General features: G+C 52.5%; 8 protein-coding genes across 8 annotated transcripts; 3 read left to right on the top strand and 5 right to left on the bottom strand.

Moving 5' to 3' along the window:
• The first annotated feature begins 6251 nt into the window (after positions 1-6251).
• Positions 6252-7420, top strand: NECHADRAFT_66694 (uncharacterized protein). The gene is made up of 2 exons (XM_003046697.1): positions 6252-6648; positions 6773-7420. Exons 1-2 carry the CDS (start codon positions 6305-6307, stop codon positions 7341-7343), a joined length of 915 nt encoding a protein of 304 aa, XP_003046743.1. The 5' UTR covers positions 6252-6304; the 3' UTR covers positions 7344-7420.
• Positions 7421-7590: 170 nt separating this feature from the next.
• Positions 7591-8927, bottom strand: NECHADRAFT_91247 (uncharacterized protein; the record flags this gene model as incomplete). The annotated part of the gene is made up of 5 exons (XM_003046118.1): positions 7591-7612; positions 7656-8313; positions 8357-8759; positions 8834-8875; positions 8907-8927. The coding sequence occupies 5 exons, from the start codon at positions 8925-8927 to the stop codon at positions 7591-7593; spliced, it is 1146 nt and encodes a 381-aa protein (XP_003046164.1).
• A 1627-nt stretch (positions 8928-10554) lies between these two features.
• Positions 10555-12337, top strand: NECHADRAFT_76730 (uncharacterized protein; the record flags this gene model as incomplete). The annotated part of the gene is made up of 3 exons (XM_003046696.1): positions 10555-11072; positions 11131-11355; positions 11407-12337. 3 exons carry the CDS (start codon positions 10555-10557, stop codon positions 12335-12337), a joined length of 1674 nt encoding a protein of 557 aa, XP_003046742.1.
• Positions 12338-12681: 344 nt separating this feature from the next.
• Positions 12682-14456, bottom strand: NECHADRAFT_32349 (uncharacterized protein; the record flags this gene model as incomplete). The annotated part of the gene is made up of 3 exons (XM_003046117.1): positions 12682-12951; positions 13012-14099; positions 14147-14456. 3 exons carry the CDS (start codon positions 14454-14456, stop codon positions 12682-12684), a joined length of 1668 nt encoding a protein of 555 aa, XP_003046163.1.
• A 1039-nt stretch (positions 14457-15495) lies between these two features.
• On the bottom strand, positions 15496-18963 carry NECHADRAFT_103523 (uncharacterized protein; the record flags this gene model as incomplete). The annotated part of the gene is made up of 4 exons (XM_003046116.1): positions 15496-17906; positions 18279-18375; positions 18430-18836; positions 18885-18963. 4 exons carry the CDS (start codon positions 18961-18963, stop codon positions 15496-15498), a joined length of 2994 nt encoding a protein of 997 aa, XP_003046162.1.
• A 221-nt stretch (positions 18964-19184) lies between these two features.
• NECHADRAFT_76727 (uncharacterized protein) lies at positions 19185-20303 on the top strand (the record flags this gene model as incomplete). Its single annotated transcript, XM_003046695.1, has 3 exons — positions 19185-19211; positions 19264-19388; positions 19433-20303. 3 exons carry the CDS (start codon positions 19185-19187, stop codon positions 20301-20303), a joined length of 1023 nt encoding a protein of 340 aa, XP_003046741.1.
• An 86-nt stretch (positions 20304-20389) lies between these two features.
• Positions 20390-22880, bottom strand: NECHADRAFT_32673 (uncharacterized protein; the record flags this gene model as incomplete). The annotated part of the gene is made up of 5 exons (XM_003046115.1): positions 20390-21553; positions 21596-21706; positions 21753-22515; positions 22562-22673; positions 22721-22880. The coding sequence occupies 5 exons, from the start codon at positions 22878-22880 to the stop codon at positions 20390-20392; spliced, it is 2310 nt and encodes a 769-aa protein (XP_003046161.1).
• Positions 22881-23355: 475 nt separating this feature from the next.
• Positions 23356-24834, bottom strand: NECHADRAFT_66689 (uncharacterized protein). The gene is made up of 2 exons (XM_003046114.1): positions 23875-24834; positions 23356-23829 (listed from the first exon to the last, which is right to left on the bottom strand). The coding sequence occupies exons 1-2, from the start codon at positions 24815-24817 to the stop codon at positions 23534-23536; spliced, it is 1239 nt and encodes a 412-aa protein (XP_003046160.1). The 5' UTR covers positions 24818-24834; the 3' UTR covers positions 23356-23533.
• Between the last annotated feature and the right edge of the window lie 513 nt (positions 24835-25347).

Here is a 25347-nt window from a genome sequence, read left to right as displayed (position 1 = left end):
ACGCACACGCCGGCCGGCAGCGGGTCAGGACTAGGGAGGCTCTTGTGCCTCTGAACAAGTCTCCAGGGCTGGGACTGGGACTGGGACTGGGACTGGGAGAGAAGGGGAAAGGAGATCTGCCGTCTACCGCCGCCAGAGGCTGGCTGGCGAGCGACCGAGGTCAGGCGATTGCCTGCCGCGAGACAAGGCGAGGGGGAAACGGGCAGCTAATCAGGACGATCGCGCGCAGCTTCCCCAGCTACGAATGCAGATATAGCTTGCTTCTTGACTCTCACTTTTGCCTTTGACTCTGATAGCGTTCCAGCTCCCTTTCCAAGGTTCCTTTGGTCAGTCACGCGCACGCGGGTCCGTGTGTGGTATTGGGCGCAGGCGCGCCTGAAAACCGCTGCCCTAGGCCAGGTCAGGCCAGGAGACCAGGGAGAAGAAGGGCGAGGGGGAGGGAGGCCTGGGGCGACCGCGGCGGGCGGGCATCACCGCGATATTGATGGCGTTGAGCGGGACAGATGTTGGTCTCTTGCCTTGCAGTTGGTGGACTGTAATAGCTGAAAGGAAGGATGGATGGACGGATGGCTGGCTGGCTGGCTGCAGTGTGCGTATGTATGGGTACAGGCTATGCGGGCCTTGGACGGCGAGACATGGAGGGTTGAAAACCAGCACAACACAAGAGGATGAGGAGACAAGAGGGAAGAAGACAGGATGACAGGACGACACGTGTGTCCAATGGCTGAGGGAAGTGTGTCGGGAGCTGTGCCTTCCTCTGCAGACGACCAGATCTGATCAACTCGCAAGGCAAAACACAGAAAACTTGGAAGGTGCAGTGACAACTGACGGATGGGTGAGGACTACCAGTAGAAGTGGAAAGCACGAGAGACCAGAGGGACCAGACAGAGGGACTGGGAGGGTACATCACTGAGAGGGAAGGCACGTTGAACAAGCGCGAACCTGCTCCGTCCCTGCAAAGAGTGCGGCCAGGGCAGTTACAAGGCGAATAGACTGCAAGTTATTGGCCGCGGGGACGGCCGCTAGACTCTAGTGGTTACAGGATGCAAGGGGCAGGGATGTTGGGAGGGGCCAACCACGGGGCACCAGGCGTTTTCACGGAGCTCAAAGCCTGGAAATTATCACGGCCATGGGCTAGCTGATTGTGATGGGTGCTGTGTGATGGATGGATGAGAAGAATAATATTGTTAGGCCGCTTGTTCTTTGACTATCATTTACCTCCTTTTGCTTTTTCTCATGTGATATTGCCCCTTCCTTGTGATAACACGAGCCCCCGTACATCATCACCTTTCTTTTGAAATACAGCAGGACCGCGGCCTTCGCCTTCCTCCACTCTGCATCGTCTGAGGTCCGGTTGGCTGAGGCACCATTTCCCCCTCCTCCATGATCCGTAATCTGATCGATCGCTTTCTCCTTTTCCCCCACGCCATCCATTACTTGCATTGTACGCTGTGCTCCATGCAAAGGACATCATTCCCAACCTCATTTCTGTTTTGCCAAGACTTGGTGGTGCTCATCTCGGCCCCCAAGCTTCACATTCCTCCCTGCCCTACCCATAGCATCACATCGCGCCGTTCACGACCCACGACCACGGCTCAACAAGTCCCGATAATCCGACTCGTATTCTCCGACGACATATCCACTATTGGCCCTTCGAATTGCCTGATTGGAAAGGTATCGCCGCTGGTCCACTCGTGTCAACCCAGATGAGATGCGAGACAAGCTGGGGCCAACGTGGCCACCCAGTCCCTGGGAGAGAATTGTTCCGAGATCCAATCGACACCGCATCATTGTGCAGGCATCCCTCGACGCGGCTAGAATCTTCTTCCTTGTCGTTCGACAAAATCGTCATAGGTGGTTGGCTTGAGAATATTCTCGATCTCTGTCACGGTTAACTACATCCTACATCGTGTATATCTTCCACCCTGAGCAGCCTTGACAACACTCACACCAAATGTCCAGACGTTCATTGATAGAGGGATCAGGAATGGCAGATCTCCTATTCCTACAGTGGTTCTCTTCATTTCAAGGTCTTGACAGTAATGCTCCTGGGATACCTTGCTGACATGCCCTCAACAACTAGGAATACAGAGATTACAAGCTCACCAAGTCGTCAACCTACAGCTGATACAAAATGAAGCCCCTTCAACATCGAGGCACATCGTCTCAAAGAAGTCGACGATAGAATTGCCATCCAGCTTCCCACGTCAACGACGGCGGTTCTTGTCCGCTCTTGAGGCCTGCCATGACGCATCCGTGCCCTGCGAGTTTGTTCCAACCCCGCCAATCATGGTGATGCCGTCGCTTTCCGTTGATCTAGAACTCGCAGACAGGTAGTTATGCTTTAGATCAAACTGCGAACATTAGCGTTTGCATCAAACATGTCAGAGAAAGGGGTATTGGGAAACGTCCATCTGGAGAGGCCCTTGGCTAGTACCTCTACCTCAACCTCTTGGCATGTGGAATCCAAACCAAAGACCACCCAGGAGCAAACGGTCTGTCATTCAGGGGGCGGTATCAGATGGACATGACCGCGTATTAGGAAGTGGTCCAAGGGCGAATCTCATGATCTAACCGAGCTATGACGGAGGTTAAGACGCGTCCAACTTAACCCTAGTGTTGAACATCTGGCATGGATCGCGAATTCGCGCCGGCAGTCATGCCATAGGTCACTTTTTCCCGTCATGATGCCGGCGTGCCCTTTCTTGTTGGCGTTGCGTTTAGTCCCACTTTGCTCGTCACCGGTCTACTGCCATTGATGGCGCGCCCGCCCTAGAAATCCAGCAACGGCGCTATCTTGATCGTCGACAAACCTCATCCACTCACCGAGACTGATGAGGCCAGCCTGTGAAGACGGCGTTTGCCTTTATCTGGGCCGCGGTGCTTTGTTTACACGAGCTCCGGCAGCCTCGGAGAGTGCTGTCACTGGAGAAGATAAGGCCATTGGATTGGATGCCGGTTCGGTCCTGCATTGAGCATTGCAGCTGCATACGTCTCAGTGATGTCAGCCTACATAGACCACCGTATTCAGGCCATTCGTGATATCGTTTCGAATGGTGTTGATAGCCTCTGTCTGTTTCCTGCTGTGCCGAGGGTGGGTTCCGTTACCCACAGAGCTGGAGCTGAATATGCATCTGCACGAGCAGGGCTATCAACTGAAATTACCATCGAGTTAAGCTTCAGCTTGCCCTCTTATGGCATGGCATCCTCTACGAAACACTTTCCCTTTTTCCACCCATGTAAATCAAAACTCAGATTGCCCATCAATGCTCCCGAAGACCCTAGTGACGTGAGGCTCCGCCATGGCACGAGAGCTCCCGGGGCATGGACCGCAGAGGGACTCGGCCGTGGATCAACATGGGAAATAATGACCGTTTCCCCAGTTTCAAAGCGGCAGAGCGTGAAGGTCAGGATGGCCGTTGAAGGTCCACATGAGCGGCATAGCGCCGGAGCTAGCCGGGGTATTTGATTGAACGGCACAGCAAATGTCTTGGATCAAGCAGCAAGTCTGGCGAGTAACGGCCGAGGTCTTTGTCACTCCAGCCCGGGCACTCCACAGGGTCGTTGAAAAGCCCGGAGGCTTCCGTGGACGTTGATTGGCGACTCCGCTCCAAACCGGTATCGGGGCCGGGGCCGATGCCACCAACCTCGAATGCCGGACAGTTGAATTGATGGCGCATAGCTGCCAGTAGCTACAGAATGGTCATGATGAGAGTTCAAAGGTAAAAGTAAAGGGATGGAGGGAATGTTGAAATACTGAGGTCCGATAAAGGGACCGGGAGGACTGAAACGCCATTCAGGAGCCACAGCAAGAAAAACGCTAGGAGGTGGATGCTATCCACACTCAAGAGGTACTATGAAGAGCATGACCACGGCAAAGGGAATGAATCTTGCACAGCATTGTCAACTGAGGTTAGTGTCTACTGTCTAGAGATGCAGCAGCTCACTCCCTACCGTCGGACCAAAGGGTGGCATCGAATTGAGCTATTAACTCGACGGCGGTGATTATGCTATCTAGTCATACCAAGGTTGAGACTTGTCCGATAGATCTCGGCATTTGGGCTCAGGGGGGGGCTTTAGGACCCTTTGAACTAGACTAAGAAGCGCGGATATCTAAGACACGATCCGGCTTTAATTCCGGAGCATTGGTCTTTTAATTTCTGCCGAGCCTGGTGGGATGCCAGAATCAGGTTAGCAGAGACGTGGGGAAAGGGGTGACATGCTTCCCTTGATGCCAAGTCGAAGGGCATTCCCCGAACCCAGGTTCCCGCCCTGTTCTTGCACCCTTTGTTGTGGATATTGCTACGTAGTATGGCGGTCTGGCAAGGGTCTTGATTCTTCCGGTTCGGACTTGGAATTTGCAAATGGGTTTGCACTGATAGGTTGATCACAGGATAGGCATGGTGTTTGCCCCTCCGGTGCCTCTAGATGGGCATGGTGTACTAGCATTGGCTGGTGATCAGACAGTTCCTACGCTTAACCTGCCCTTCTCTCTATTCCCGACAATATTCCAACAAACTCGATAGAGTTTTTACGTCTCGATGTACAAGAAAAGTATCATTTGTGTCGCTGAAACTCTGTGAAACCTGTAAACTTCTCATGCACGTTGATTTGTGCTCTGTCCAGGCGCCCCAAAGTGGTGAGGTACTCGTTGGCTAAAACGAAACGTCCTGACGCGTTATTTCTCCTAGAGATTTACCTGAACTGAACAAGACTTGATACATCCAAGTCTGTGTTTAACAACAGTTCCCTCACCACCTCCAACCGCTGACGTTGTCTGAGATTGAGGGGAGATTTTGTCGTGCTTTAGATTATCCACTCTTCTTCTAGGAATACTATCGCATAAAAATTTCGAGAAATGGTGAGGAAGATCTACTAAGGTTAGGCCTATAGCTATCCTAAATGGAATATTAAAAAGACTGGATGGAAGATGACCACATTCGGACACTCCCGTACGGAAACTTTAGTTGTGCATAACCCAACACTCGGCAGTGATTCACACACGCCGGTTTTAAAACTCAGTAGTAAAATCAATGTTTCTCAGTTCTTTAATTATCAGTCTTTTCTCTAAAATTTGCTCTCCGTCTTCTCTTCTTTTTCTTCCCAACAACTGTTATCCAATACCGAATCGGCACCACTTCAACATGTCAGAACATATTTCCAGAACCAGCATTCTTGCGCCTCTTGATGCTGCTCATCTAATGAGTAAAGGGCTCATCGGGCCTGTTGATGCGGGCGGTATGAGGAAGATTCATAAACGCCGACTTACTCGATTCAGTGAACAGGAGTATGGCCATCTACCACTTGATGTTGCTGTATCCCAGGCAACAAGCAACATATTTGTCTCTATCCCCGGTCAGCTCATCTCACAAGCCACAATTGAATATGTTGGCTTCTCAAAGACAAAAGCTAATGAGATTTGGAGCTCCTGGAACAACTGGCCTTCGACCGGGCCACGCCGCGAAACCGACCCTGAAGATAGCGGGCTTCAAGTCACATTCCTGGACTTTATCTGTGGTTATATTTCATTCTCTTTCAATACCTACTCGGAAGATGACGATGAATGGGTCAATTGTATGAACACATACGGCCTTTCAAAGGAACTTCAGGATGCCGTTCTTGACCCCCTTTTCAAGTACCTTCGCCTGTCCGACTCTTGCGCTGAGTGGTCAAAGGATACAATAGAGATGCGCTATGCTGGACTCAAGGCGATCCAGCAAGCGTCCTCCAACAGGGAAATCGTCTTATATGACGCTGGGTATCGTCTTGCCATGGATGGCACCGTCCTCGAACCCCTCTAGATGTCAAGGTAAAAAGAGTAGATCTAATGCCCAAGAACTCTAATAAAATCATCATAAATAACCTAATGGTATTAGAAAATGATTATACTCTTATTTGTCTTCTAGTTTGCTCATAATTAGGCTGCAACATGCATCCTTTCTGCCATTTTGAGAGTGGGCGGCGCATGTGTGCCTGCAGAACCCACCGTGCCAAGAGTATACACAACACTGCTTCGCACGGTGCAACATCCTTACCCTGTCAATTCGAACCTGTCTTCCCCGAGTCAAGTCAAACCATTTCAAAAATCCGTGAGGCATTTCAAGATGGAGGCATCATCTCTCTTCCGGGGGAAGAAAAGAGTTGGGTAAAATGGAGAGGGAAACGGCGATGACTCAGTGGAGAAGCTTTTTATCTCTGCTGCTTCCAACTGGCCGGCTAAATTTTTCTCCTCACGATTTCATCACTGTCACCTTTTTGAAGTGTCACATCACGCCGCATCTCAGCAGCACAGCAATTCGTTACAATGGCTCAGACTCAGATCCAAGTGTCCTCCCTCGAAAAGATCGCCTCCGGAAAGGTGCGCGATCTGTTCAAGCTCCCCGATGCCGATACCCTCCTCTTCGTCGCCAGTGACCGAGTCTCGGCCTTTGACGTCGTCATGAAGAATGGCATCCCTGACAAGGGCAAGATTCTAAACATCATCTCGGCACATTGGTTCAAGGTCTTGACAGAACGCATCCCCGACCTGCGCACTCACTTCATCACCCTCGACGTTCCCGCCGGCGTCACCACCGAAGAGGCCAAGGCTATCAAGGACCGCTCCATGCAGGTGCGCCGCCTGCAGGTCGTGAAGCTGGAGAGCATTGTGTAGGTTTCCATTTGTTTGTTTGATGAGTCCCGAGGAGCATTGTGTTACTGGTGGTGTAATAGCGAGCAATCGACCTTGCTCGCTCCTCTTTCTTACCCTCGTCACAGGGGCTGACAATTGCAGGCGAGGCTACCTTACGGGATCTGCCTTTAAGGAGTACAAGAAGAGCGGAACTGTGCATGGTATCACTGTCGAGCCAGGCATGGAGGAGGCCCAGAAGTTCAAGCAGCCTCTCTGGACGCCTAGCACCAAGGCCGATGCCGGAGAGCACGACGAGAACATCCACCCTGATGATGCCTGGAAGGAGGTCGGCGACCGCGAGACTGCTGACCGTGTCAAGGAGCTGTCGCTCAAGATTTACGAAGAGGCATCCAAGTACGCCGAGGAGCGAGGCATCATCCTCGCTGACACCAAGTTTGAATTTGCCAAGGACGCCGAGGGAAACATCTACCTCGTTGATGAGGTTTTGACCCCTGATTCATCCCGATTCTGGCCCGCCGCGGGCTACATGCCTGGCCGTGATCAGGACAGCTTCGACAAGCAGTTTATCCGCAACTGGCTGATCAAGGAGGGGCTGAAGGGCAAGGATGGCGTGTCACTGCCCGAAGAGATTGTCCAGGCTACCTCAGACCGATACCGGGAGGCCTTCCTCATGTTGACGGGCAAGAGGTTTGAGGACGCCATTAGCCAGTGATTGGTTGAGGAATGGCGGTCGAGTTTGCATCAAAAGTCGTTAAAATATGCTTGAAACAAGTTTGATTTCAGTCTTGGCATCGACTCCTTGGCACATGCACCTCGTATTGTGAAAGCTGATCCCTTATATTCAAGGTTACACAAATATCTCATGCTTTGGACTGACTCTTTGAAATTTCTGGTCCTAGGATGGTTCCGCCACTGACGAAGTTGATTCTCTCTATCCAACCGCCACCCATCAATATCAGCTAAGAGATTGCTCTCTTGATCCTGCAAAACATTAGTTACGTCGACATTTTTAGAGAAAACGCACCTCTCGAGTCCTTCCGTTACTATTCTCGCATCTTGCGAATACACTAGTCGAAACCACCCAGGATGAGCCGAATGTTCTTCGCAGGGGTGCAGGAACACACCCTCTTCTTTTAGCTTCTTAGCCAGAGCGAACTCGCGAGTCTTTTCGCCGCCCAGCTCCGACGGAAGATATGGGGACAAATCGATCCAGACAAAGAATCCCGCATTGCTGCCAGGCAGATATCGTATGCCAATGTCCGTAAGCCCCTTGGTGACGTGTTTGTACGCCTGAGCAAGCTTGGTTCTTGAACCACTGATAAAGGCACGACACCACTCCCTGTTCTCAAGCATGGCACTCCCGATAGCGAGACTGGCTCCAGAGGGGTTGTGAAAACGCATGGCAGCCTCGATGGCTCGAAGGACAGGCTTGCTACGAGTGATGATGGCTCCGACACGCAGACCAGCTGCTCCAAAGTCTTTGCTAAGACCGTACGTCACATGAAGAAGGTCTGGTTCGATAAGACCCGATGAGTCGATAGACAAGATTGAGGTGAAAGGGACGGCAGCCTCTCCCGAGTCAAAGACGGAGCAGGCATAAATTTCGTCGCTCAGGAGTTGCAGTTGATGCTTCTGGCAAAACTGCATGATCTTGATGAGGGTAGAACGAGGGTAGCATCTCCCTGAAAAGTGTTAGTCTGCACTAAAAGGGACCGGCTTACTTACCCAGCGGGTTGTGTGGGTTAACAATCAACAGCATTTTCACGTTGATGCCAGCCTTTCTGGACCGGATCAAGGCCTCCTCAAACTTTTCGACAACCTCATCCTGGAAAGAGTTCTCGGCTTCTGTGGAGGCGTATACGACCCTCACTTGAGACTTGTTGCCGAAATCAAGTTCAAAGCGGCCGTAGACGGGCCTGCTAGTCAAGACACCATCATAGGGATCCGCAACTCCCCACGCGAGGATATCATGCATTGCAGTAGCGGCTCCGACGACCTGGATCATGTCCGGTGTGATGGGGTCGTGTGGCTGAAGATACTCGTTGAGGTGGACAGCCAGGGCTTTGGGGAAACGTGGACCTCCTGCATGGCTGCCGCGGTAGAGAAAGTCATCGAGGGAGAAGGTGACCTAGGCCATAAGTCAGGGTTTCGTGGTGTGGAGGAGCCATTGGGGTGGGAGCTTTTGTATGGGGCTTCTCGTACATTTTCATCGACGAATTGCTTCAACTCTTGTGTTACCAGAGCCTGAAAAGTGTTAGTACTTGGTGCTTGTTACCAAGAAGAGGATCCCATGCATTCTCAGCTGTAGCAAAGGATATCAAACCCTCTGGGTTGTTGTCCGGGTGGTAATCTCCTCTCGGCGCAAACCTCCACGGAAGATCTAGCCCGCCCACCGCCTCAGTCGCTCGCCGTGATAAAGGGTCGGCCATTTCATCCGCGAAGTGGAGGTGTATCAACATGATGCTTCACCGAGATTTGCGAAAACGGAGATTTGCAGGATGGGGCTGATGAGTCAGCTGGTTTGGAGCCGTGCTTGTGTAGCTGTGCTATGGAATGTCTCAATTCCGACAGATAGTCACTGCAGGACCGTGGGCTTTTTTTTTTTTTTTTTTTTTTTTTTGGGAAATGGGGATTGTGTAAAAGAGTATCGTGGCTTTGAGGTGTGGTGGTTTAGTAGAGTGAGTGATGGTTTCGAGTATCTGGACGCGCTATGACGCAAAGCACCCTGATGGACTCTTTGCATGGGAAAAGAAACGATTAATAAGAAGGCACGAACCGGTTCCTTAAGTAGGTAGGGACTTGTTTCTCTCTCAATTAATTGAAAGAGAAGGGAAGTGGTTCGAAAGCCAAGCATCTACGTCTCCTCTCCACATTTGAGCTTCACCATTAAGGCGATGATGAATGCATGCAAACTGAATAAACTACAGGCTGGCGTCATTTGTTATCTTGTTACAGGTGCGACGTGCATAAGAGTATGCTAAATATGCATCATCATGATCCCTGAAGTGAACCTCCATCCTCTTTGCTTTTTCGAGATCGCGTTCACTCCAGAATTGGCTGAATTAAGCCGCCACCAATTAACCAATTAATTACGACGCGTCGCGTCCGATCAGGAGCGGAGAAACCACCTCGACTCGACATCATTCATGACGCGTCTCCCTCATCAAAACCATCATGCCAGGTCCACCTACTATCATCGAAATCCCTGATGATAGCGACTCTGAAGCTCCTCGAGTGTCTGTGGGCGAATGGAAAAGAAGGCTTTTTGAGTCGTTGAGCAACATCCAACAGATAGGCGGCATCGCCACCTTCAAACAGTACCCGTCGTTCATCAACCCAGGCTTGAAAATTGAAGGGAATCCCATCGTTCCGTTACCTCTCAATGAGCAAGCGGCTCAGGATATCAAGAGTCACTGCCGACAAGCCCCGATCGGTAATGCTTGGGAGTTGGACCCTACACAGTTCCAGTTGACCAACCCAGCATGGCCCGGGTTCTTGCAGATTGTCGCAGGTGATATCGCAAAGACTCTCGACGTTGGAGGCGTCTCGTCTGTGCCTCGATATTTGACTCTATACGGACCAGGGCCAATCCCGAGACAAGACTCTCCTAGAGAGGATACGACCGATATCATTGGCACGCTCGTCATCTTCCTTCCATCAGAGCATCAGGGCGCGAATGTCAACTTGTCCATCGAGACCATCCCGCATCGCTCGAGGGAATAAAAGGCCACGATCAAACCGTCTGTCAGTTTCTCAGTGACATTTGTCCGGAAGTGGGTTGTTACTTTTTGTTCGCACAAGTCACCCACGAGATAACAGAGGACTGCGGTCAAGTATCAGCCGTGACTCACACCATTGACGCAGTCTACACACATGATGGCGACGATTTACCGATATCTGGCAGCTTCAGCGCGAAGAAGGAGATGCTGGGCTTCTCTCAATATAACCTGGAGCTTCGCGAGCCTGATAGCGATGATATAGAGGACCACCCTGAGTGGGCTTGTGAGGAAGGGGAATACTCTCGCCGAATCAACGACACGGCTGCTCTTATTGTCCCCAGGGAGAACATCGTTGACTTGATCGACTTCAGGAAACCTGTCGGTTACTACAGCAGCACAAGGTTCAGCCAAGAGGCTGTGGAAAACGTCCTCGACATACTTACCGTGGATATGGAGAGGTTTCCAGATGATCCAAAGCCTAGGCAGGCCCTGTTGGACATGATGACTAGGCTTTCCGGAGCCGGTGAAATGCTGAGAGGCGTGGCCGTGGAAAGAATCATTGAATTGACTTTGGAGTCTGGTGACATGGCTCTATATAACAAGACTCTTGCTGTTACATCATTTGCAACAAACTTTGATTCAATGCAAGTGGCCAAGCTGTTTGAACCACACTTGGTTAAGGAGTATCTTGACAAGGGAAGTACTGTCAATTGGAACGACTGGTAGGTGTATCTACGTGCTGGCCATTATGTGGCTATTTAGCTAACTGATGATCCCCAGGCTCGGCCCCCTGACAGAACGGAGTTTCCAAGATTTCCGACAGAGCTGTGCCAGTCTCAAGTTTTGTATTGAGAATGTGGCTCTAGCCCAGTCCCTTGATGCATGGGTGTTGGATGTGTCGGACTTGAAGATGGAGACGGAACAGAAATGGGACTCTTTCGATTGTAGCCTGGCCCTCGACTGGATCAGAGAACGATCTGAGAAGCCGGACTGGATTTTGAACCGGTTAGTTTCGTCTCAAGTATGTTCGGACCAGAGTTGACTAACTTTGGGTAGGTTTCTTCCCAACATCGCTGCACATGCTGGCAGGCCGTTCTTGTTTAATCTTCTGCGTGCTCTGTGGCTACATAGCAGTGATCCCGGGTTCCTGAACGCAGGCGCCATGTGTCGAACCATTATTCAGCACGGTTTTGACAAGCTCATAGTCCGGATCAAGGACTTTGGCTACAATGGGGGAACCCCTGAACCCGTCCTCCTCCCCTTTGTGGGGTGCATCCGAGACTGTCACATTGGCGAATTATCCCAAGAGGCTTCGAACCTGCTCGCAGCGACCTCTGCGGGTCTGGCCAAGTCACGGCATTCATGGCCTCGCAACATCGGCCGATCACGCGCCATCATGGAAGGTCTCGTCAAACATCTGGCTGGGTTGTTTGAAAGAGGAGAGGCTGTGCCAGTGCCAGAGTTTGGAGAACTTGTTGAACTCTTGATACGGGATTTCATCCGTACTACCGTGCCTCCGTTCCCCGCTGAGCCAAATGGCTGGACTTATGATGCGCGTGGCTGTGCGTGTTCTGATTGTTGGGAGTTGAGGACGTTTCTCGCGTCTCCTGTTATGCAGACCTGGGAGTTTCCTGCCTCCCAAAAGCGTCGAAAGCACATTGAGGAGATACTACTGGGTGATACCTATTCCTTCAGGATAGAGACAACCCAAACCAGGTCGCCTTACACCTTGGTCGTGACCAAGACAGGAGGGGAGCATCAGCTCAAGGTAAAAAAGTGGCAAGACGCGTATCAGCAGCTCAACAGTCTCGTGGCGCCGTTTCGGAACGAGGCCATGCGGGGGTGTCTGGGTGATGAAAAGTATCGCGAGCTGATACTCTTGGAGGGTTATGCCCAACATGCAGCGCCTGCGGGTGTGGCAGGGACGAGGAGGCGTGCTACATCTACGGCGGACGAGCCGGAGCCTCAACGACGTCGAGTAATGTGAGTGGATGCTCCTGGAGACGGGCTGGGCTTCACATGGGAGATTGTGCTATCGAGTGTGCTTTCATCTTGTATAATATCTATTGGGTGAGTTGGCGTTGGATTTGACTCGGAGAATACTCCTCCTGCCCTGAGAATGAGGGCACAACTAATGTCCCTTGTCGTGATCCGTTGAGAGAGCGCTGCACCTGACGCCAAGCGTACTCGAGTATCGTGACAAGGTAGGATACCAACATGGATTACCAAGGCTCTTTGCCAAAAACAGGGCTTCAATTCTATCAAACTCCAGCAATGCTACCGTACGCTATGCCCAAACTCCGCATTTTTATAATCCAGTAAACAACAGTTTCATGCTTGCAATGCCTCAAGACCAACAGTGAAATCCTCCAGCTCCATACCCCTGAATCCCTCCTCGACAACCCAGGCGCGGCCCTTTTCCGGCGTGAACAGGGCCTCGCAGGCTCTTCCGACTACCAACAAACCAGGTGGTCGACTGCCCTCAGTCTCAATAGCTTCAGCGACGTGCTGGAGTGTTGTTCGGATGACTCGCTGGTCTGGACAGCTGGCTCGCTCAATGACAGCACAGGGTGTGTTGCGCGGCCAGAGAGTACGCTTGCTCTCGCCCGTTACTGGGGACACTTGAGATGGTTCTGGGGGAGGAGGAGGCTGGGCTGAGACGGCTTCTTCATTGGCGGGTGCAAGAGGCTCAAGCTCGATGTGAGTGGTGAGTTCACGGATAAGACCGTTGATGCGGTGGAGAGCCATCAGGAAGACTACGGTACGGCTAGCCACATACTCTGGTGGCGCAGGGGGCTTGCCCTTCTTTCCGGTACCAGTGCAAATGAGGACTTGGTCAGCGACATCGCGCTGTGTAGGAGGGATAGCAGCAAAGAGGGGTGCGCTCAGGGCACTGGTGACACCAGGGAGAACAGAGACGCGATCACCAAGACCATGCTGGCGGAAGTATGCCACTTCCTCACCACCGCGGCCGTAGACGTAAGGATCGCCCTGCTTGAGGCGGAGGACAGTCTTGCCCTCGCGCACGCCGGCAAGGGCCATCTCGAGCAGCTCCTCTTGGGCACGGTCGGCGTTGCCGGGGAACTTGCGGGCAATCTGAACGGGAGTACGGCGAGGGATAAGATCGAGGACACCAGAAGGCACGAGCTTGTCGGCGAGGATGAGGTCGGCAGACTTGATGGCCTTGTGAGTGGCCTGGGTGAGGAGGTCTGGGTGACCGGGTCCGCTGCCGGCCAGGATGATGGTACCGATGCGCTTCTCCGGAGTACCGGGGTCCCGCTTGATATCGAGGCCGTTTCCGGGGTATGACTTGAGGATGACCTCAACATCGTCGTCTGTGATGGCGGCCAGTCGCTTAAGAGGCCAATATTCACAAACTTGGCTCAACCAGCGCACTCTTCTATTCTTGGCATCTTCATCTGTGACGAGCTTGTTAAACTGAGCTGTCTGATCGAAAGAGTCATCGAGGGAGGCAGGATCGTCTTGAGCACCGAGTGCGTCCTCCTGGTGGATGCGCCGGCGCACATCACCTAGACGTGAGCAGGCTGCGCCGAGGTCGGCGGGAAGAGAAGCAGCAATGTCACGACGGATGCGCGAGGCTAGCTTACAGCCGCGACCATTTGTTGTGACGCCGATCTGGAGGGGACCGTCCGAGTGTGTTGAGAGGAGGGAGAATGTGCAGAGCTGGGGAGCGTCGACGACGTTTACGGGGATGCGGTTTCGCTTGCAAAGGGCGGCGATGTGAAGACCTGGACTGTCAGCCTCAATTAATGTTTATTTGTCGTGAAAGACTTACTGGAGGGATCTCGAGGCCCCGAAGTAACAAAGACGGCATCGACAACACCGTCAACCTCCTCGCGACCAAGTCGCAGCAAATCGGCATCCTCAAAGGTCTTCTTGTGCCACTGAACAAGACCCTCATCTATCCTCTTTTGCAGAGCATAGTGAAGCTCTGCACCCTCAGGGGCAATCAAGATAGGTCGCGCTCCAGCATTGAGTGACTGGCCACATCGAGTAGCTGCGAGAGGGTTTGTTCCGATCACGAGGTGGATGTTGTCTCTGCAGTTGAGAGCGGCGAGTAGCGAAGTGGGTGAAGCTGTCGCCATTTTGATGACGAGACCCCAAACTGGGAAATATTGAATCAACCAGCTGAAATGAATCAGTCAAAGACAAGAGCCAAAAAGTCAAAAGACACCTCCAAAAACCATCCAACGCCGTAATTGCGAGACTTGTCCGGCTTATAAACAAGCTCCCCAAGTAACACATCCCACGACAACCACAATAAAAAAAAAAGACCCTTGCCCATTGAAAGGTGCCCCTCTACCCCTCCAAGTCGGGTCACCTCCAACCCAAATCAACCTCTTCTGATTGGCACAAACTGACGCCATTCAGTCTCCGCGGGGCGTTTGTCCCTCGTGGCGTTATCGGCCTGTCGGGCGGCCGCAGAGGAAGAAAAGAATTTCTGCCGCAAAAAGACGCAATCGCCGACTTCCGCGGCCCGCAATCGGAGATGCATGAACCATGATAACGTGATGATAGCGGCTGAAAGATAGGAGATGTCAAATTCGTGATTGACCCTAGCATTGGGATGATGAGCTGTCGGTTACGGGGGACACAGAATGATGGAATGACAGGGGACAAAAAGAGAATCATCACGTGATCTTGGTATTTACATCACGTGGCCACCTTAACACCACACCACACAACACCACAGCAAAAAGAGAAAGCCTCGCAATTTGCTCGCAATCGAATTATAGGAACAGCCCGATGCGGGGGTCGAACCCGCAACCTTGAGATCGCGTACTCGATACCATCAGATGGTATTTCTAAGAGTCTCACGCTCTACCGATTGAGCTAACCGGGCGTGGCTCGAATGTGGTGGGAGTAGGAGGCACAACCCGCTCAAGATCGCATCCCGGACCCGGGAGGAAAATTTTGGTAGTGTCCGGGGGGGGGGACCCACAACGGCGCCGGCATCTAGTCTCGAGAATACTTGAGATGGGATGAAAACAAGGTCCAAAAGTATGTCGTTACATTGTGTTGTGCTTGTGTTGAGATCTATCATGATATCCAACGCCTCATGTCATACCCCAACCTGATGCCCCCATTTTGTACATTTTACTTTTACATTGGTGATACATTTTCTCAACGCCCCTTCTTGCTATCCTCCTCTAGCTCAGCTTCCACCTCCTCATCCATCTGCTTGGCAATCATTTTCTCCTCTTCCTCCTCCGCTTCCAGGATCTCCTTGAGCAACCGGCTCTTCTTGTCCTGCTTGTTCTTGCCGCGTCGCTCTCGGGGTGCATTCTTTTCGTTCGCACTGATGCCCCCGGGACCCATGACGATTTCGACTCTTCTGGGCTTCTTGCCCTCTCCCGCTCGCTTGCCGCCGTCGTCATGTCCCTTGCCCGCCCGGACCTGTCGGAGAACTCGCGTCTTGGCTCCAAGCGCCCAAAGATCTCCCCATCGTGCCTTGCGGGCGTCGTGGTATGCCGCCTTGCCGAAGCTCTTGGGCACCGTCCATCTCTCAAACTTGCCTTCAGGGGTACACAGGTCCAGAGTGACGTGACCCTTGCGCTTCAGGGGAGGCAGGATTGTTCGCGGTAGCGTCTGCATATCGGGCTTTGTTTCTGAGTGTTCATATCCCTTGAAAGCCTCCTCTGTCGCCTGCTTACCAGTCCAGGGGCTCTCCTTGGCCACGCCACGTCTGAGAGCAACATAGCTAAACTCAACCTCGCCCTGGTTGTCCTGGCTGTTTCCGAGCATGCGAGTGTAAAATGTAGGTCGCACGAATCGCTGGTTAAAGTGGCAGAAATCCTTTCGGCCAGTACTCTTGCCAGTGGCCTGGTACATGGGACACACTCCTTGGTTGGTGCAAGGAGCAATGACGTGTCCAGGCTCTTTCTCGCGCTGATAAGCCGGGTTGAAGTCCTCAGGGGAAACCTCAGACTGTCCCGACTGAGGGAGAAGGAACTGCTTCAGAACTGTGTCACGAACATGAGCCACAGCCTCGAAGCCCCGAGGGTGAGCCTTTTCCAGAACAATCAGGACACCACCATCCTTCTTCAGTAGACTCCAGAGGTTGTTGAGGATAGCCTGTCGGTAGTGATCCTGCTGCTCCTTGAGGAAGAGGTGAGACGCAATGATGACATCGTAGCTCTTTCGAGCCTGCGGCTTGTCTCCTGCATCCAGATGCTGGCCACGCATCTCTCCTGAATGTTCATAATCAGGCAGTCGAGGAAGAAATGTGGTGTTGTGTAGGAAAGTCTTGGCGCGATGTCGTAGACGATCTGATCCAACCACGACTGTTCGCTTGCCAGGAGGATCAGATCCCTTGACTTGGCCATTCTCAATTAGCAGATCCCACTCTGCTCGCACAATCTCATCCCAAGCGATCAAGCCAGCACCACCGGATCCCGCGTCGAGAACACTAAGGCCGGTGCCGTCCTTGAGCTTGGACTGAAGCCACTCACTTCCAACTCGCTTCCGGACCTCTCGTAGTGTAGCCGCAACGGAGGCATAGGCAGGTGGCAAGAAACCTGCAATGAAAGCATCCGCCTCGATCTCGGTCATGTGTCGGGAATCTGCGTGAATGCCAGCAGCTCTCTGCCCGCCATTCCTCTTGCCTTCGGGCGTCGCAGGAGATAAAGGCAGACCAGCGCCACCAAATGCATCTTCAGCTGCGCTCTTGACATGGTCAATGTGTGTTCGCTGCAAAAGGTCTCGGATAGGCATGATCAGCTCGTCCCGCGGGAGAGAAATCTCAACGGGACTGCCATGGAATCGACCCTCAATGGAAAGAGGGTGGAATCGAAGAGTTTCACCAGACACTCTCTCCCTCCATTGCTCCTCTGGCCACTGAGGTGTTTCCTCTGCCTCCGCCAGATGCTCTGCAAGCTCCTCCTCCTCTGCCGCTACTTTATCCTCTGCCTCTTGTTGTTGTCGTCGGGTCTCTTCGAAATCCTTGGCCAATTTTTGCATCGCATCGTACTCTCGTTGATTCCTTGCCACTAGGTCGACATACCCTGGAGGTTCATGTAGTGACTCTTCCATGGCCAAGTCTGCTAGCTCGGATTGCGGCAGCTCCTCGTCAGACTCTTCCACGATCTCGTCCACGATCTCGTCTTCCGCTCCCTCCTCACGGGGAATTTGATAGACGATCTCCTCAAATTCGCCTCCCTCAATCTCCCGCAGTATAGTACCCTCATTATCCGGTCGTGGGGGCTCGGGCCCCATGTCGGCGTGCTCTGGAATACCAACATCTTCGGGCCTAGTCTCTCGCAAGGGTGCACCGTACAATCGTTCGTAGAGGGCATATTCTTCGTCATTGAGATATCCCTTTGGCAAGGTATCTCTGAATCGCTGCTTCGCATCTCGGACAACCTGCTCAATCTCCTCCGGCGATGCGCGCGGGGCCACCGCCTCTTGTCGCAAACATCTTGAAGTCGAAAAAGCCTGTGTAATTGCTGTGCTCTTATTGGACTGGGATGCTTGGAGGGGAGAAATTCGTCGTAATCGTAGGGAAGGAGCGGAATGGGTGTAAAAACGAGTCGAAACTAATGAAGAAGAAACACTACACCTCGGACAGGCATTCCGGATGCCCCTTGCTGACAACATTTTCTGTATTGTACAAGTTTTGGGGTTGATGGTTGAGGTTGGAAGCTCGTCTGGAACTTTTTCGCCGCTACGCGTAGTCACGTGATGTAAGTGGTAATCATGATGGCCGCACTCATGAGCAGGCTCATACAGAAGAAGTCAGGACAGAGTATGGAAGCTCCGGAATGATGGTTTATAAATCAGTGTTGATCTAATGCCTTTGACTATCGATATAATTATTACGCCCATGAATGAAACCTTTGCCAACGCCATGCTCATCGCTTAATCACTACCAATATCTGCCAAAGTCTTGAATGTAGACCTTGGAGGACCAGGCCTCGACGCTCCACCCACTGTCCCTCCACTCGAAACTGTGGGTTGACGGTATAGGTTGAACACGCTCTTCTCGGCCGCTTTGTATGAATCGAGCTGGAAGCCTGTTAGTAACTCACCCTCGTCCTGCAGTTCCTTCTAGTAACGTACCGAGAATAGGGACACAAAGTACAGTCCGAAGAATGTAATAAACATATCCATAAGCTTCTTCAGGCTCCACCGTCTGGCCAGTGAGGCCGACTTTGTATCTCCGCCCAGCGTCCGGCCGGGTGTCTTGAATGCGTCGCCGGGTTTGGTCGCGCCACCGAGCTTGACAGCGTTGTTGATGGCCGCCGTCAGCGCCGGGGGGTTGGCACCTCGGATGGTCTCGATGCAGTTGCCGTTGTGGAAGATCTTGAAGGTGGGCATGGCTGAGACGCCTTGGGTTCGCGCGATGCCCGCCTGGCTATCGACGTTGACCTTGGCGAAGGCCACCTTTCGAGGGGACGAGTGTTCTTTGGCGAGGCTGTCAAAGGTCGGCGCGATCATCTTGCAGGGACCACACCAGTCGGCGTAGACTTGCGCGTGTTAGTGACGATGCGCGGCATCGAAGGGGGTTGACGTACAGTCTGCGATGACAACATTTGTGCCTGCGAGGAGGCTGCTCCACTCCGATTCAGAACCGATACTAATAGGGCCGCTCATGGTTGCGATGGTTGTTGTTGAATGAGTTTCAAGATGAAGGCCAGATCATCCGTATCGCTCCGTTGGTCGTGATGCTGACCAAGCGCAGGCAGGCATGTGCTCTGAAGCCAGATCGGGCAGGCGGTAGATGACCCCAGATAAATTCTGCCGGATCCATGCAATAACTTTTTGAGCTTCACTGAACATGGACAAAGCTCCATAGATTAGATACCATCATCAAAATGTCTTTTCACGAGCGCAAGTCCAAGGTGAGTCAATTATCAAAGAAACCAGTGTCGTTGTATATCTAACTTTCAGCAGAAGCGGAAAACCGGTCACAATGGCCAGGACACAACGTCCTTCAAGCCATCCGCAACCTTCAACCCAACGGATGGCGGCCGACCATGGACAGTATCCATCGCAATTCCTAGTAGCGTCCTTACAAAGTATGATCTCAATTCTTGTATCAATCTCTTTACTGACCATTCAGTCTCGCTACTGCCGACCAGCGAATGACCCAGCCAGGTCGAATTGCTCGTGCCCTCGCCGTTTTCTCCGTCGATGAAGTCGTCGTCTTTGACGATTCTCCCCTCTCTACCCGACCTCGCCAAACGGACCCGAACAGTTACACTGGAGACACCGACCCATGCCACTTCTTCACCCACATTCTTTCTTACCTAGAGGCACCGCCCTTTATGCGAAAGACTCTCTTCCCTCTCCATCCCAACCTGCGTCTCACCGCGCTGCTGCCCAGTCTCGACATGCCGCATCATCCCCATCCTAAGGAGTGGGTTTCGTATCGCGAGGGTGTCACGATTGCCGGTCAGACAAGCACGGGTTCTGGAACTCTTGTCGAAGTGGGGTTGGATCAGCCAGTTGAGATTGAGGAAGAGATCCCCCCAAAGACCAGGATCACACTCAAGTTCCCCGACGACGAGACCCAATACCCCGAGCCAGTTCACCCAGCCGCTCCAAGAACCGAGGGTGGCTATTACTGGGGTTACACTGTCCGGAAGGCCAACTCTCTGTCCGGCGTCTTCACTGAGTGCCCGTACGAGAATGGCTATGACATCAGCATTGGCACTTCGGAGCGTGGAGTCCCAGCCTCCAGGGCGTTTCCTCATGGCAAACGGGTCAACTTCAACCATTTGCTCATTGTATTCGGTGGCCCGCGTGGTCTCGAGTTTGCATCTATGAATGATGAGGAACTAAGCAGCATGGACATTCAAGGCTCCAAGACAAAGGAGCTGTTTGATCACTGGATCAACGTTTTGCCCAACCAGGGCAGCAGGACCATCAGAACAGATGAGGCTGTCTTCATTGCATTGACTGCTTTACGGGGAATTTGGGATTCTAGTTAAATGACTGGTATGGCACTTGATACCCTATGTACACCTTATGTGTGCGCTTCCTACCTGGCCGGGGGACATTATAGGTAGTTAAATACTCATGACTGATACAGAGCCAATGTGTCGGCAAATGTGCTGTTGTTCTGTATCGCTTCAACCCAATCTACACCATCGCGCTCCAACATGATCCTGGTACCCACCGTGCTTAGTCCAAGGACTCTTGTTCCCTCATTGTAACCCGCGAAACTCAGGATCCTCTCCTGGCAAAATTCCGGAGACTTGTTGCTCGCACACGAGTCGTTGTAGTTGTTGAAGAATGAGTAAAGCCCCGCTCCATATATAACCACATTGCTGGAGTTCATGACTCTCATGCCCCATCCCATATTGCATCCCGCAGGAACAGGGTCATTCTGACAGTCTGCCCCAAAGTCAGGGTCGCTGAGGATGGGCACAAGCGGGAAGGGGTATTGGGCCACGGGGCGAGGCTGGAAATATGCCTCCTCTGTTTGTACGTGGCCCATGTACACGTCCCTTGTGTTGACGAGTTGATATTGGTACAAAACGTGATGCTCGGATCCAGTTGCGCTGAGCCAGATGCGACCTCTCCGGGCTTCGACGAGTACACCCCGTCCTGCATAGATGGTAACTCGTTGGTACTTTTGATCTTCGAGGTCATGATCAGCAACCCAGTACCAACAGTTTTCTGTGAACAAGCCTCCAGCATACGCTGTGATGTGTAGACTCATATATGCAGCCACACACTTTGGTTGGACTGTGTCTGTGGCTTTGAGAGCTGGACATTCAGAAACCTGGAGGTATGTTCCCGCAAACCCGCCAATACGAGTGTGTACATCCCACATGCCGGATGGCAAACCAGGGCTGTAAAGATTGTACTGAATGAGAATGGCGCCTGCTGTTGCGCCGCGGGTTGAGACAATGGTGTCGGACCATTCAATTTGACCAACGTCCCCTGGACGACCGACTTGGACAACTGGCCGAGGGTTTTCCACGTCTTGAAAGTTGGGTCCAGTACCCATGATGATCGACGCAAGGGCCTCTCCCACTATTTTGGCATTCGGAGGTATATAGATGGTGTCGGTGACCATGTAGTATCCAGCATCGAGGTAAGCAATGAGTCCGCTGGCTGCTGTGTAATTGAATAGCGCGTTGAGGGCTTGAGTATCATCGTGAGAGGCGTCTCCGTAAGCTCCGTTGGCTTTGGCTGAAACGAAAAAGATACTTGGAACCTGCTCATATTGGGGCTGTTTCTGTTAGCAGCGCCTTGAAACAGATACTCAACTCACCTTTGATCTCTCAAGATAGATATTGCGGTCAAGAAGGCTAACAGCCCGAGGCGATGGTAGAGCGTAGTAGCCTGTTGCATCAAACATGCCCCGAGAGTCGGCATAGTGTCCCTGATACTGTCAGCCTACTCCAAGTTCTTCCTTCGACGGTACTCACCATCACAAAAACAGATTCAGCTGCCGGCCTCATCATAGAACTCACCATATCGGTGCCTTCAGGACCAACGAGGACTTTGTTGACATTTTTAAAGTTGACATTCTCTATCGCCAGAGACCCTGCGCTTCCTGCGGGGCCTGGGTCGGTACGTGTTGTCGAGATAGCAGTGTCGATGTTCTCGAACCAACTGTCAAGGAGCGTGATGGACCCAACGCTTTTCGATACATCGTCCATCTTGATACCGACGCGGCAGTTCTGGAATACGGTGCTCTTGAAGGTCCATCCCCAGTTCCAGGTCATCCAAACGGCAACATCAGCATTGGAGAACCAAAGATTGCGTGCCGTGAACTGCTGATTTCCTAGAACAGTCGCATTGCCGCCGCCGTAAAAGTATAGATCGTTCAACAAGCCACCGGATCCCTCTTCGATGAACAGACCAGTGTGAGCGTTGCCCGGAACAGTCGACAGCCTGAACACACAATTGGTGATGGATGTTGCTTGGGAAGAGGGCCAATGAATGCCAACAGCTGGGAACTCGGGAGGGAGCGCTGTGGTGTCCAGGATCAAGTTGCGGATCTGTCGAAAGAAGACATTTGTAGAGTTCCAGGATAGAGCGCCGTTCCACAGATATGGGTTCGCATCGATCAGACCAAAGCTTTCCTTGGAGAAGGCGGGAGACGCCTTGATGATCGGTCGGTCGTTAGGATCGCCGACAATCTGGGTATAGTATAGATCGATGATGGAGTTGCTGATCAGGTAGGTTCTATCCAAGTCAACAGCATGCTGGAATACTTCCTCGAGCAACTTACCCTGAAGGAATGTAGACGAGCGCTGGCGAGATCGTGCTCCCCTTGCAAACTCCTGAGATACATCGAACGCCTGCGCTGATGGCAGCATTTATCGCCGCCGTGTCGTCGGCAACTAGATACGCTGTAAGCCAGAACCTGAACAGCACCAGGGGCACACACCTCCATCGCCGACAGCGCCATAGTCTTTCACGTTGCGAAAGACTTGGTATAGCTTGTCCGGGTAGTATGGAGCGGTTCCGAGGTGTGGGATATCTTCGAGCCAGTATCTTCCGTGCGCCGTGCCCGCAAGAGCAAGGGCGAGAGCCGCCTTGAGCTTCATAACGAAGGACGAAGATGAGAGAGGGTAGAAAGAGGGGTAGGTCGAAAGGAGGAAAAGTCAGCTTGGAGAGTGAGGTTGGAAAATATTATAGAAAATGTGCAGATGCCAGGTGCTTTCGAGTTGAGTTGATGCTTGAGGCAAGCGCGGGTTGATGCTCCTTCCTAGAATGTAGTCGTGGGAGCGACCTGTACCTTCCTTGGGCACCAGCATTGAAACGACCTGGAAATCCCCTCAATCACGGCAATGGAACTCTTCTCTTTATCCATCTTGTATTTCTCTCTGTCAGATGAAAGAGTCACATGCAGTGGTACTGTTTCTCAACCTATTCGAGCAACGGTTTTGTGCACCTCCACCAGATCACCGTCAATCTGCGAACCCCTCAACTCAGGGGACAGTGTAAGTGTAGCATGGACACCTTCAGCACAATGATGACGCGTATCCGGCAGACGCTCACTGAGAATGAAGAAATCGAGATGAAGTTGATGAACCCATTCCGGGCAAGTGATTGTGTTGAGTATGTGACACCCAGCCTTGTTGAAGGCCGTGCTTTTCTAGTTGAAGACAACCCCCCTATCCAATGAACGCCATCCGATGCGGCCACCGCGTGGTCATAACCCGTGATTATGTAGTGTAATTTTATAATGAAAGTAGCCCTAGATGGACGATCGAGTCTCCGAGTCCAGTGCAACAGCCTTGGCAAGGGTTCCCCTAGCCATGGCCTTCTCGCCCGAACGCTTGCGGAGGACGTTCTCGATAAAAGCCTCTCCGGCCTTGTATGAGGAGCGCACCAGAGGTCCGCTGGCGCAGTACAGGAAGCCCATATCCAGAGCCCTCTTGTTCCACATCTCGAATTCGTCAGGGGTGACGTACTTTTCGACCTTGAGGTGACGCTTGGTTGGTCGCATGTACTGGCCAAAGGTGACGACATCGACGTCGGCCTTACGAAGGTCTACAACTGTTAGCTGAGTTCATTTCAAAAAGACTGGCTTCTTACCCTCAAGCGCGGCCATAACCTCGTGCTCTTGCTCGCCAAGACCGAGCATCAGACTGGTCTTAGTAATGATACCCTCCTTGCCCTTGACTTCCTTGACGTGCTTTAGAACACTCAGGCTCTGTCGGAAAGTGGCCCTGCGGTCTCGCACGTATGGGGTGAGGTCCTCGACGGTCTCAACGTTGTGGGCGTAGACATCGAGTCCACTCTCAGCCACAACCTTGACCATATCCAGGTCACCACGGAAATCGCCGGTCAAAGCCTCAACGAGGAGAGACGGCTTCTTCTGCTTGATCCTCCGGATTGTCTCGGCGAAGTGGTGTGCTCCGCCGTCCGCCAGATCATCTCGGTCCACACTGGTCAAGACAACGTATCCAAGACCCCACCTAGCCAGTGCCTCCGCGGTGTTCTCGGGTTCGTGAGGATCCAATGCGGCGGGCTTTCGATTCGTCTTTACACTACAGAAGCGGCATCCTCTGGTGCACGTGTCACCCATGAGCATGATAGTCGCAGTGGCGGCATTCTTATCGGAACCACCCCAACATTCGGAAATGTTGGGACATCGAGCTTCCTCGCAGACGGTATGCAATCCCAATCCTCGAAGATCCTTCTTGATGCTCTTGAAGTTATCGTTTCCAGCAGGAATGGGCGTCTTGAGCCACTCTGGCAATCTCGTAATCGTCCGTTTCTTGCCCTCGGGGCCGACTTCGGCGGTTCGAAGAGTAAATGCCTCTGCGGGCGACAGCGGCTGCGCAGGCGACGAGGTGGCCAAGAAGTCTGAGAATTCGGCAACCGTGGTATCCTTGAAGTAGCTCTTTCGCTTGGGCTTGGTGGTCTCGCTCGATGTCGGAGGTACAGTGGCGAAAGCTCGAATGGTGGAAGACGCGGTGAGGGCCTTTCGGAGAGGGGCATGCGCCCGCTTGAGCGAGGGAGCTATCGATGCCATTATATCGAGACAAGGCAACCGACCTCTTGTCTATACAAGGAAGGGGAGGAATAAAAAAGACCGTTGAGGCGTTCGTGGGGATGTTGAGCAAAAGCTGGTTCAGTGGCTGCAGAAGCCCATGCAGAAATTCGGGGGAAAAGGCCGATGCGACCCGCCCGAGCCCGGGTGGCATCCGAAAGACTGGCCAATCAGAAGCTGGCACAATATCCTTAATCAGCTCCCTCGCAGCTGACAGGCGATCCATCGCAACACCAAAACGCCTTTGCAAGGGTCGCTTTGCGCCTTTTCACAACGGACAAATTAGTCATCGGACCATGAGTTCCATGGTAGCCGAGGATCAAGTCGCCGATAGAAGGCGAACAGTCGATACGCCGACAAGTAGACGTTGTGTCGGCCAACAGTCGCCGAGTGGTCCGACAGCCAAACATTCGCGGATATTGATACCAAAACGTTGAGCTTACAATGTCTATTGCTCCTATCTACTTGGAAGAGCCAAGTGGCCTTCATCGGTTCCTTTCCAGAACCTAATC

Source organism: Fusarium vanettenii (genome assembly GCF_000151355.1).
Source record: "Fusarium vanettenii 77-13-4 chromosome 2 genomic scaffold NECHAsca_18_chr2_1_0, whole genome shotgun sequence".
NCBI classification, from domain to species: Eukaryota; Fungi; Ascomycota; class Sordariomycetes; order Hypocreales; family Nectriaceae; genus Fusarium; species Fusarium vanettenii.
Note: the sequence above shows the minus strand (reverse complement) of the source record. Positions and strands in the feature narration are given on the sequence as shown.